This window comes from Ovis aries, chromosome 17 (genome assembly GCF_016772045.2).
Source record: "Ovis aries strain OAR_USU_Benz2616 breed Rambouillet chromosome 17, ARS-UI_Ramb_v3.0, whole genome shotgun sequence".
NCBI lineage: Eukaryota > Metazoa > Chordata > Mammalia > Artiodactyla > Bovidae > Ovis > Ovis aries.
Window position 1 is genome coordinate 58,284,557 of NC_056070.1, and position 13,250 is coordinate 58,297,806.

Below are 13,250 nucleotides of genomic sequence, written 5' to 3' on the forward strand. Positions count from 1 at the left end.
GTCCCTAAAACTGTTCACAACTGTTTTCGTTTTGTAGATTTTTTTGGATCCAATTACCCCATGGCCTAAAAAACATGTTAGCCATGATCTCTCTATTTCTGCCCATTAAGCCCTTGGCAACCGCTAGTCAACTTTCTGTCTCGATGGATTCACTTATGCTGAACATTTCGTGTAAATGGAATCGTACTGTGTGTCTTCTGTGTCTGGGCTTCTTACAATTAAAAGCTTGTGTTTTCAAGGCTCATCCATCTTGTAGTATGTATTAGTAGTTTATATCTGAATAATACTCTTGTAAACATCTACCACATTTTGTCTGATGGAGACTTGCCTTGTATCTGAAAAAAGTGAAAGTAGTGAAAGTGTTAGTTGCTTAGTTGCAATTGTTTGCAACCCCATGAATTGTAGCACCCCAGGATCCTCTGTCCATGGAATTCTCAGGGCAGGAATATTGACTTGTTTCTACTTTTTGACTATTTGCCATGAACACTGGTGTACAAGGTTTTGTTTGGAAATAGGTTTTCAGTTCTCTTGGGTATGGTCCTAGGAGTGGAATTGATGGTCACTTGGTAACTCTATTTAACTTTTTGAGGAACTGCCAGGCTGTTTTCCAAAGTGGCCATACCATTTGCAGTGAACTTTTAAGAAACTATACTTGTCAAGTTTTGATGTACTATCAAAGATTATCCATAATTATCTGGAAAAACCACTAAAATATTCTTTCTACTTCCAACTACACATCTGTATGAGATAGATTTTCTTCATAAGCTTCAATCCGAACAATATATTGCAATAGATTGGATGCAGAGGGAGTTGTGAGAATCCAGCTGTTTTCTATTGAGCCAGGCATTAAAAACATTTGCAGACACGTAAAAACATTTTCTCATCTCACCAAATACATACTTTTGTTTTGAAAAACATTCTTTTCCCACACGCACATGAAAACCTGTTGATATGTAATGGGTTCATTATTGTTATTTTTAAGCAAATAGCTTATTTAAATATTTTAAGAAGTTATGTTTTAATTTCTAGTATGATGACTATCAATAGCCATAACCCTCAGTGACCCACATATTGAAGTCCTGAATAATTTTTAAGAGTATAAAGGGTCCGTGGACTTTTGTGAGATGAACAGCATCCCAGTCTGATGCTCTTACACATGTGTGAGTTTGCTTGCTGGCTCTGTTCTCTGCTGCTGTTTTGGTCTTCGGCACTCCTGAGATCAGTGGCTTGAGGCAAGTGGGCTCCGTTTTGCCTAGACTCAGGCTCCATCTGTAACAGAGCTGTGCTATCTATTGGACAGGAAGGCGGGGTAGGAGTGGTTAGAATTAATTGAGAGGAGACTGAAAAACTCCAAAGCTTCATATGATCCTTAGCTCTGCTTCAGTGAGACTGAACTCTTGGAGCAGATGCAGCCACTTTTTGCCTAGAGATAGTTGATTATTCTCTACAGCTTTGAATTCCTCTTTTCTTTGGTTTTCATGTTAATTAATGCTTTGGGGGATAGTTTAAATTGTAGGTATGGGAACACAAGAGAAATTAGTGACCTTGGTGGGGATGCCATTGGGGGAGAGGGCTGGGTGCCAGGTGACTTGGGCACACTGATTTAACAAATGTTTTCGTGAAAACCAACTGCACTAGGCAATGTCTGCTAGATGATGGTGATACAGTGGGGGGCAAAGCAGACGTAGTCTGACTTTCCAAGAGCCTGTATTCTGTAGGGGGTGAGGGGTAGAAATGGCAAATGAGCAGGATTATGTCACATAACAATTAGTAATATAAAGAAAACAAAACGAGGTACTATGATAGAGCAGCAAGGTGGGCCTAACTCTTTGGGGCATTTGAGCTGAGATTAAAGAAATCCCAGTCTTGGAGTCAGAAGGGTCCTTAGAGGTCCTCTCAGGTAAATAACTGTTCTCATAGTTATTCACGTAGTGCAGTTCTGAAAGTGTCAGGGCTATTTGCATAACTACTTGAGAATACATGAACATCATCATCTTTTAAGTAATTAAGTATGTAAATTGGTTTCAAGTTAGACACTGTCTAAAGTGTAATAAATCATGAGAGTTGCTAATCTGTGTTTTCTGTTTTTCACTGATCACGAAAGTACATATACCTTTCAGAGTTTGTAAAGTGCTGCACAGGTTAGACAAGGAAAGCAGTTATCTTTAGTCTCAGCAACCAGAGGGATTCATTGATATTTGGTTATATTTTCTTTCTTCATTTTCATATTTTAAACATATAATTGGGGCATACTCTTTTTTTACTTAACATGTATGCATTTTCCCCATCTTTAAAAGCTTTAAGTATAAATTTTTTATAACTAAAATTTTCCATGATCAGGTTATATTTATTTGTCATTCCCCAAATATTGGACATTCGGGATTCCCTCTGGCCTTTAGCTCCCCCTTTTTTTTTTTTTTTTTACTTTTGAGAATCAGAAGCGAGTCTTTTAATGACAATACCTTGTGCTCAGGTGCCTTCCTGCGTACATGGGACACGTATCTCATTTGGCCCTTAGGCTAGCTCCTGAAAAATAGGACGGCTATTAGTGCGTGTGCTTATGTGCTCTGTCACTCAGTTGTGTCTGACTCTTTGCTGCCCCCATGAACTGCAGCCCACCAGGCTCCCTTGTCCTTGGAATTTTCCGGGCAAGAATATTGGAGCAGGTTGCCATTTCCTGCTTCAGGGGACCTTCCCAACCCAGGAATCAAAACTCTTTGTCTTTTGTGTCTCCTGTATTGGAAGGTGGATTCTTTACCTCTGCACGACCTGGGAAGCCCCAGTTATCAATATACCCCCTTTTAAATCAGAGGTTAAGTAATATACGTTAGGAATAAAACATTTCTATAGTTGCTTGTAGTTTATGAAAATTCTGGAGGCACTTTGAAAATAGAGAACCCAACTACCTTTGTTTCTATATCCTTAACACATTGTAAGAACTTCATACCTTTGGATGGATCTGAAATGAGAAAATACAAACATATTGGGAGGAGATGTTTAAAATTGAGACAGCCTGTTAGGGTAGGTGGACCAGCTGGGGAAAGGTTTAAAGCTGCCTGTTCAGTGAAGAAATCCCTTCAGTGCCCCTTCACCACATCGTTGTAAAAGTGGACCTTTGGAAAAACAAATGTGCTAATTCATTACTTTCGTCATTATGTCTTACACACTGTCTTGTACAGTCTTTTCTGGTTGTACAACTCTGACCCAATCCTTTTGGTAAGGTTGTGAATATTCAGGTTTGAAAACAATCTCAAATGCTGGGAGCCTTGCCTTCCTGTTTACCAGGATCATAGTAATGTGGAAGAGGCCCTTCTGGAATGCCCTTGACCATGAACGCTTGTTTTCTTTCAGGAGGAATAACAGGAAAGTTTGAGAGTAATTTGAAGAGCACTTTCGACCTTGCTATACTGTAAATCCAGTTTACTGTACTTTGACCAGCCTGTTAAGTCTTTATGGCTATTAATTTATCTAGGGTAGCATTTGAAGTGCAGTTTAGCTTGCACATAGCTTGATTATGTCATTAACTGATACAGCCCCAACAGAGCAGAGGAGCATGAATTTACAGGTGGTTAAGCAGTGTGCACCTAAGTGATTTGGTATTCCCAAGGCTTCTGCATTTAGCTCCCATTCTTCCCCCAACCAAGTAATACTGATGATGTTTTTGTATAACCCATCTTGTTCATGCTGATGCTAGTTCAAAAGAAACAAAAGAGAGGGGAAAGTGAAAGTAGCTCAGTCATATCCGACTCGTTGTGACTCCATGGACTATACAGCCCATGGAATTCTCCAGGCCGGCATACTGGAGTGGGTAGCTGTTCCCTTCTCCAGGGAATCTTCGCAACCCGGGGATTGAACCTAGTTCTCCCACATTGCAGACGGATTCTTTACCAGCTGAGCCACCAGGGTAGCCCAAGTATACTGGAGTGGGTAGCCTATCCCTTCTCCAGGGGATCTTCCCAACCCAGGAATTGAACTGGGGTCTCCTGCATTGCAGGTGGAATCTTTACCAGCTCAGCTACCAGGGAATCCCAAAAGAGGGGGCAGAATAGAAATTAAAGCCACCTGGTAGGACTGTTTTACCTTTAGTAAATTAAGGAGCAGAATTCAGTACTGGTGTGGCACAGTGTTATTTAAATGCTGGTAATGTTATAAGTGGCAAGTATAACTTTTGGAAAATTATCTAGCACTATGTGAAGAACTACTTCATTGGAAAAGACCCTGATGGTGGGAACAATTGAAGGCAAGAGAAGAAGGGGGTAAGAGAGGATGAGATGGTTGGATGGCATCACCGACACAATGGACATGAGTTTGAGTAGGTTCTGGGAGTTGGTGATGAACAGGGAAGCCTGGTGTGCTGCAGTCCATGGGGTCACAAAGAGTCAGACACAACTGAGTGACTGAATGAATTATAGCATTAACTCTACTTCTAATAATAATTCCTACCATAAATGATGCAAGAGAATAAGCAAAAGGTCTCCATTTTTATTGCAGTGCTGTTTATGATTACAAAAACCTGGGGCAGGCAGAAACATTGATCTGTAGAGGATGTGTTTACTAAATTACAGCATATCAACATGATGGATTATTATATAGCCTTGAAAATGATTATCAAGATAATGTAGGTACTTGAATCGTTTACCATCCAATTAGTGTCAAGAGGAGCTGAATGTGAAGCATCCTAATTTGTAGTATAAATGCTGGGGTCAAAGGCTAGAAGTTAATATGCAGAAATGGCTACAGCTTTATTTAAGTAATGGGATTGTGGGATATTTATGTCTTTCAGATTGGTAATCATGGTTTTTTAAAATAATAAACTTAATTTGGAATAATTATGGGTTTACAGAGAAGTTTCAAGGGTAGAGTTCCTGTAGATTCCTCACTAGTGTCACCTATTGTTAATAACCGTGTTTTTAATAACTTTTACCATTTTACTTTAAATTAAAAATGAAACTTTTCCAAAGATGAAAGATGGTAATAATCACCTGTCCTTTCCATGTTAATGGTCTGTAGTGTATCTTTCCGTGCCTTTATCTCAGCGCTTACAATCCTGTATGTATACATTAATGCAGTTATTATTGTAATACAACATGTGGTAATATGCACATTATTCTGTAACTTGTGTTTTAGCTTAATATACTAAGGACATCAGTGATCTGCAACCCTGTTTATTAATATCATCTGAGTGCTTTGAAAAAATGATGACTCCCAGGTCCCACCCACAGAGCTTTTTACTCAGTCTGGAGTTGGACTCGGGAATCAGAATTTAAGTGTCCTATATAATCTAATGTGCAAGTCATGTTTAAGGACTCCTACTGTAGGTAAATACACATCAGTCATGTCTATTTTTTTTTTTTTTTGGTAATAGCCATAGCTATACATGTTTATTCAATCATTTCTTTGTGGTTGGGGTTCCTGTTTTTTTTTTCTATCACATAAACAGTCCTATAGTGGACATCCTAATACACCCTTACATATTGGTACTTTCTAGAGGCTAGGTTTCAAAAATGTGTTTGCTGTGCCAAAGTATATGTGGATATGCATGTTGTAAATATTAAATAACTCTTCCCAGAAAAATAACTCTTTTCTGTTGTCTTAAAGTATAACCTTTGTCATCAACTTTCAAGGTTAGTCCCTTTTGCTCAATGACGCATGACAGATCATTCTTAATGGCAAAAGCCACAGAGTTCTATCAAAATGGTAGAATGGTTAAATTATCCTCTGTCCATGGGACTTCCCTGGCAAGAATACTGGAGTGGGTTGCCGTTCCCTTCTCCGGGGAATCTTCTCAACTCAGGGATTGAACCCTGTGTTGCAGGCAGATTCTTCACCACTGAGCCACTAGGGACCCACATATACACACCCATATACACAACCTCTCTGAGGGAGTCTTATCATTGTTTTGTTTTCCAACAATAGATAGGTTGAGTAATTCAGAAGGTGGCTGTCTCCTGAATCAGAAGATGGCATGGTCTGTGTTTTGGCTCTTGGGCACCTTACTTAGTTTGTCTTAAGAGTATAACAAGGCAGTTTGGAAAGTCTAACTGCGACGTGGGGGCTGGGAGAAAAGGTCTAAACTCTTGCCTCTAGAGAAGCTCCTCACTTTGCATGTCTAGGTAAAGGCTGTCTGACGTGGGTGTCTTTTGTAAAGAAAGATATATCTTCTAAGGATCACATTGTTTGCTTGCTAAGTCGCTTCAGTCATGTTCGACTCTTTACAACCCAGTGGACTGTAGCCCACCAGGTTCCTCTGTCCTTGGGATTCTCCAGGCAAGAATACTGGATTGGGTTGCTGTGCCCTCCTCCAGGGGCTCTTCCTGACCCAGGGGTCAAACCTGCGTGTCTCGTGTCTGTTGCATTGGCAGGCAGGTTGTTTACCGCTGGCGCCACCTGGGGAGCCCCCAGGGTCATGTACTCAGTATTTTTTCATAGAAAGAATTTGCAAGTTTCCATGCTCTTGCACCTAAAACCAAGCTCTTAATTCAGAGTTCCCGTTTAGTTTGCCGCTGTTCTCACTGCAAACTAAAGTAGCCTTGTCACCTGTGATACGGTCCAGTATTGTCTGAAGTGACAGCTGGAAAGTTTCTCTGAAGTTTCCTCTCTCATTTTAAAAGCGCATTCAGATTTTACATTCTGTTCCACAATGTAAGTGTTTACTTTTAACATAAAAAACGTTTTAAATGATTTGCTGTCAGAAAGTTCAAAACTCTTCCCCTCCAAATTTTTTGAAGAAATTAATGCTTTTGTACCCATTTATAATGTGTACTTAATCTAGGGGCATTTATGTAAGTTTTGAAGCATAGCCCTAATTTATTACTTCTTCCTTCAGGTTTATTTTGCACTTTTTAGAAATGACTTTGGCCCAGACTTTTCTTATACCAAGTGAGGTATCCTGTTGTGCAAGCTTTTTTATATTGTTTTTGTCCTGTTACTGTAGTTTATATGAAAAATTAGTGAAAATGCAAGAAACAATAGTTTAACCTTCTCATTTATGGTTTCTTTGTAGGAGGAGAGGGCAGTTAGAGATCGGAATCTCCTCCAGGTCCAAGACCACGATCAACCCATCCCATGGAAAGTACAGTTTAATTTGGGCAATAGTAGTCGGCCCAGCAACCAGTGCCGGAACTCCATTCAGGGGAAACACCTCATCACAGATGAACTGGGTAAGGCTGGCTCCCTTCCTCTTCTGCAGTCTGGTGCCACTTTTCCTTAATGTCGATTATCCAAACAGTGGTCAGAATTGCTCAGTTGTTTTGTGGGTTTTTTTTCCTTTTTCAGCTGGTGGTTTGCAAATAATCTGGTTTGTTTTGCAAGGGTAAATTTTGCTGTTAGTCTCAGAACAAATGAATAATAAACCTAACAATACTGAAATTGATAACAGTAACCTTGAATTAGAGTCTTCATTGATACATGATGAAGGTCAACAAAATGAAGACAGGTACTGTCTTTAAAATGAGACTACAGTGCATATGTGTGTGTGTTTTAAAGTTTGCAACCCCAGTAAAATAATCAAGGAAAAAAAACCTTTTCCTAAAAGATCTCAAAGGTGTCAGAGCATATGAGGTTATTTGGGATTAAAGGAAAGAATCAGGAAGACTAAACAGTGTTGAGCTCTGTTTTTAAGATTACATTGGAAAAGCAGATTAAATTGCAAATAACATGTGTTTTGTTTAAATAGAGTAAAGTTCAGTTAAGGGAAGCTACTTCCACAGTATGACCCAGCTAGTCAGGCAGGGGTAGACCTAGGACTAAGACCAGGGCTGAAGTTGGAATTCAGTGCTTTTTTTCTTACAGACTTTAGTTTGTATAATACCCAATGAGAAAGCTTGAAATCTTATGCCTTGACTTTATTATTTAATATTAGGTTATAAATGACAGTTTGTCTTTTCCTTTGGTCATAGCTAGCAAAAGAATGATTGCCCTCTGATTAATTCAAATGAGACAAAGACTGTCAGATTTCTTAAGTAAAAAGTTCCAAGAACTAATCAATAAAAATCCAGGAACGATATGTTTTATATTACCTCCATGAATACACGAGAGGAGATAAACAGTGTAATAAAGAAAACTTGCAGGAAATTTTTGCGTTTTAGTGAGCAGATGCCACCAACATGAGTGTTGCCAGAGTTACACCTTATTCAGTAAGACAACCAATAAAGTTAGAAACTTTGCAAAGGTTATAAGTTGGTTTCCCAGTCAGGAGCAGCATACACTGAGATTGTGATTTCACAGGACTCCATGTTGGAAATAATGTCTGTAAGAGTGTGTTTCTCCAGGTGCAAAAGGAGAAATCTTGATGGGCTTTCTTTCACCAGAAGTTAGAAAGATCTGGTTTCAAAGCTAAATATTGACAGATTGTACTGGGGAAAAATAGAAGACCTGAGATGCCAACACTTACAACCTGGAAAAGAGAAAAGGGCAGAAAGATCATTTCAACAAGGGTAATATTTTACATCTTTCTGACATTATATGATAAGATGCTCTGTATTTATCATTTGGGGCAGAATTTTAAGGAACATGCTGGCTTATTTGGATTTTTAATTTGTAATTCCTGTGAAGATGAGTAAGAATAGTTAGGAAGAATCCCAGAAACATTTAGTGTGACATTAGGATCATACTCTCTTGTTTTAGAAGACAAAACCACACAGTTAAAACTACCACAGTGGCGAAAAGAAGCGCCAGCACCCAGATAAATGGGATCGGCTTCTCATAGGCCTCAGCTTCCCTAGTATGAAGTGAGGGCCCTTCTTGCCTCTTCCATTGTTATTTTACTGGTGCCTCCTGCTTTTGCACAGACTGTGTTTTCCAGAATGGTTTCTGAAAACAACCTCTTGCTTCATGAGGTCTCATTCTCTGAGGATTATGAAGCTGGGGCATTTGGAATGGAAGGATGTGAGGAACAGCTGCTCTGCACCTATGTGCACCTGTGGGCCTGAGCCTGCACCTGGGAGTTTGCCCCATGGGCCAGGTGGGGTCCCTCGTGGACTTATTCTTACATTTTCCTGTCCCACTCCCAGAAGGGTGTAGAGAATTGTCTCTTTAGCAGCTATGAAAAATAAGTTTGCTTTTGTGAGGACATTGTTTTCTTAAAGTTGAATATGAATGCATGAACTAAGTTGGAGGGGGTCTATTTAGATGATGAGTGGAGGAAATTAGGATTTTTATTCCTTGGGTCTTATAGAGTACTGGCATTCCCTAATCCTGAGGACTAATTGAATCCCTGCTCTGTATACTTAAAAACAGCCTAAATCAGTTTCTAAAGGTTAAATGTGAAATGGCAAGTATATGAAAGGCATTTATAAAAAAGTGTGTGTGAAGTTTTTTGTTTGTTTTTTTAATCTAGGAGGATCTCATTTTCAGGAATGAACGCTTTGTTTTTTTTCCTCTCTTCAGATTTTTGTTTGAAAAAGCATTACATTTTTCTCCAGGCATAGATGAAAAATTGGCTTGCATAGGTTAGAACAGGGAAACAAAGGCCATGTGATGATTAAATCAAATATGTGACCGCAGACTAAAAGGTCATTTAGGTGGATTAGGATGTATATAGCCTACTTATAAAATAGGAGTCTGTGTTTCCTATAAACTGCTGCATGCAGGTAGCAAGCTCTGACTGGACACCGTCTGATTCCAAACTCTATGGTCTTGAGGATGCTCCTGACTCCAGACTCCGGCTTCATGTTCTTTGGGAGCAGGACTTTGATTGCCGCTGTGTGATCGCCCCTGGTCACAGGTAGGGGACTGCTAGGTCTATACTCAGGCTAGTTTCTGACTTTCAGGTTATGTTTGTGAGAGGAAAGACCTACTGGTGAATGGCTGCTGTAACGTCAACGTCCCTGGCACAAAGCAGTACTGTTGCGACGGCTGCTTGTCCAGCGGCTGCTGCGGCGCCTACGAGTACTGTGTCTCCTGCTGCCTGCAGCCCAACAAGGTATGGAGAGTTGCTCCTTGTGCTGCGACTCCTTTAACTTTTCTGCTTGCGTTTCACATTGAGCATTAGAGTCTTTCTGTGGGATTCTTTGAAAATAGAAGAGAACCTTGTGTAGGTGTCAGAAATGGCTGCTGTGAGGTAGCCTTTGCCTGCAAGGGAAGGACGTAGTTCTCTTTCCTCCAGCTGTGCTTTGGTAGAGTGGGCTGTTGTATTCCCAGTCAGATGTCTAAGGAATAGGACACCAGCCTCCTGCTCATGTAAGCCTCTCTTTCTCTCCCTCCCCTCCCTGCATCAGCCGTCTCTTAGTTTAGGAGAAGTTTCCAAGGCTACCTTGTGCTGCTGAGTTTGGAATTTATTATAGGTACTAACTTTTGTTTCCACAGCAACTCCTCCTGGAGCGCTTCCTCAACCGGGCAGCTGTGGCATTCCAGAACCTCTTCATGGCAGTCGAAGATCACTTTGAATTGTGTTTGGCTAAATGCAGGACCTCATCCCAGGTCAGTATCCATGATGCCTCTGGTGGCGGGGTGGGCCGGTGGGAATCAACGTCTGGAAGAAAACTTGAAAATCCACACTGGGGGCCCTTTGGTGGGGGTGATAATGGAGAAGAGATTTAAATGGAACTTTGGGGGATTAATTGTACAGTCATCCCTTGGTATCTGAGCATATTTGGTTCCAGGACCCCAAATTCCTAAATGCTCATATAAAATGGCATAATGTTTGCATATTACCTCCCTCCATCCTCCCGTATGCTGCCCGCCGCTGCGTGACTCCCGTATGCTTTAAAGCATTTCTAGATTACTTATAATAGCTAATACAGTGTAAAGGCCATGTTTTGCTTTTTGGAACTTTGTGGAGTTTTTTTAAATACTTTTGACCTGTGGTCGGTTGAACCCATGTATGCGGACCCTGTGGATACGGAGGGCTGACTGTATTTAGAATGTCAACGTGAGATTTTTATGATTTAGGGATGTAAAATATTTATATTTATTTAAATCAAGGTCTAACTAACTTGCATCTTCCCTGTCTGATTAGCTTGTTTGCATTTTAAGTCCTACTAGTTAAATTCCCGAGAGAAGCTCTCTCCTCTGTCTTTGACTGAAATTTGACTAAGGCTTTCCAGGCACCACTCGTTTAGAGTGGGTACTAAGTTATTCTGGGACAAAAATGTGGTTTATTTTAGGATTCAAGGGCATGGGGCAGGTGGGTATTGAAAATACACAGATAAATCTGTAGGTTGTTAAGCTTTCAGTACTTTCTAGCATGTTGTCATTAAATGCTTTGCTCTTTGGGCATTAAACATGGCACCAGCTGCTGAAAGTGTCTGAACCTTTTTGCGTTTTGACTCCCCATCCTCTGCTCTCAGCCTTTTTGATTGGGTGGTTGTTGGAGTGCCCTCTGTAAAATCACCAGATGTGTTCGTTATACAAGCGCACTTCCTCTGGCTTTCCTTCATGGTGTCTCCAAGATGGACCTGGCTCTGTCTGACATACGTGACTCAGTTGCCATTCTCTGGAGCTCTTACACCCTTTGCCAGATTTCTGTAGTCCTCTGGGTTTTATGCTACTCTCTATGTCTCTGGTCTGCTCTTAAGGCATCTAGCATTGTTGGGTAAATGTTTCAAGGATTATAATGAGTATTTGAAACATGAAGAAATTCCTAATGGCCTTGTTTCGCTGAAAGAGCTTTCCATTCGAATAGACTTTAAAGGAAACGTGGAGGAAGTTTGAACCCGTGACTTTGATTCATACTCTCATTCTGAGAAATGAAAAATAGAAGAAAGGCCAGGTGTTTTCTTTCCTTAACTGGTAAAACCCAGGAGTTAATTCCAAACTTGAGTGAAGATGCTAAACTTTCTGACTTTGCTTTTTCACTGTAAAGAGAAAATTCCCAGTTGCCAATTTGCCTTTATAACAGTGTCCCGAGAAACAGAGTTGGCTGCATGACTACAAATTGGATTAATACAATTTAGATGTTTAGCCTTGGTCTTAGACTAATTAATGAATTCTTGGCTAGCCAAAAATTCAAGTTGCTTGTATGAAAACAAATTGCTGAAAAATTAGTCATTGAGGCTGATTATCTGTAGTCACACTTCATTTGCTTGGCCAGATGTGGTCAAGCATTTGTGTGGTCATTTGTGTGGCACCGTGGTGTTTTGTCCATGTGCCAGCCCTTAGGTACACAAACCTTGATGGAAGCAATTGGAAGTGCGTATCCTTCACCTCTGCAGGGTGCAGTGCCGAAGACCGAATTACTTTGAAGCACAGGGTCAAGTGCAGAACACCTGTTGGATCTTAACTGACTTAAAATAATTTGAGGAAAGTTTATTGTCTCAGGTTGTCCCAGTCACAGCTGGGTTTTAAAAAACTCACTAGTGTGTATAAAAGAAGCAGTCCTGTGACGCTTGTCCTTTCTCATGCCCTTCGTTGGCATTCCGTGCCGAGCACCCGCCTTGGTTGCAGAGGGTGCCCTGGTGACATTTTGGAGCTGGGCTCACCTGGGCTCCTACAGGGCGTGTATGCTGGCCGCCGTCCCGCTCTCTCTCACCACACTCTTCTCTTCCGTTTTGCCAACAGAGCGTGCAGCACGAGAACACCTATAGGGATCCCATAGCAAAGTACTGCTACGGAGAGAGCCCTCCGGAGCTCTTACCCGCGTGATGCTGCGGGGGACTCGGCCCTCTGGGAGGACGTGCTGCTGAAGAACTTGCAGCCTGAAGCTTTTCTCTGGTCTTCGAGAGAAGACTTTATTATGACCACTTCTTGTGTTGTGCTCTGTGGCCTCACTCGCCCCCGGGCTGACCAGATGGACTTGCTCCGTAAAGCAGCTGGAAACGCCAGCAGGTCACATTCGAGAAAGACAGAACGGCGGGTGACCTGGCGGAGGCGTCGGCGCTTTGGGCGCCTCAGCCCTGCGGCTGCTTGGGAACATGTCGGCCCCCTTGTGTGTTCTCCCCGGGCCCTTCACTGTAAAGTTATTTATTGGACTTCTTTGGAGTGGTGGGAAAATTCTGTTTCCTGTAGAAAAATGTTTTGCCTTGACAGTGGAATATATACAAGGAGATTGTTGTTCTTGTTGTTTTCTTGTGTTCTTGAGTTAGTTTCATGAGTGAAATCGTCCCTTCACCCACTAAAACTTTGGCCTCTTAAAACGTGCGTGTTCTCTCAAGCTGGTTTATTTTTGGTTTTGTTTTGACAGCATCTTCAGGAGTGCACACTGACGTCTAAAATTGTCTAGAAACTCAGATGCTGTTCCCTTCTCATCCTGTGCTAACTTTCTGGCATCTGGCACTGTGTGCTCTCAGGTTTTTTTCTAGTCTATTTGGATA

At 41.1% G+C, this 13,250-nt stretch overlaps 1 protein-coding gene across 11 annotated transcripts in view; it reads left to right on the forward strand.

Annotated features, from left to right (window-relative positions):
- Positions 1-13,250, forward strand: part of SPRING1 (SREBF pathway regulator in golgi 1) — a 29,201-nt gene that overhangs the window by 2,560 nt on the left and 13,391 nt on the right. For 8 of the 11 annotated variants that reach the window (XM_060400793.1, XM_027956550.3, XM_060400785.1 and 5 more), the window contains 3 exons: positions 7,004-7,160; positions 9,771-9,922; positions 10,306-10,419. In XM_060400793.1, coding sequence (XP_060256776.1) covers positions 7,004-7,160; positions 9,771-9,922; positions 10,306-10,419 — 423 coding nt within the window. Of the gene's footprint in view, positions 1-7,003; positions 7,161-9,770; positions 9,923-10,305; positions 12,991-13,250 lie in introns of those variants that run through there. The other 3 variants (XM_004017385.6, XM_012097860.4, XM_060400791.1) reach the window with 2 other exon arrangements.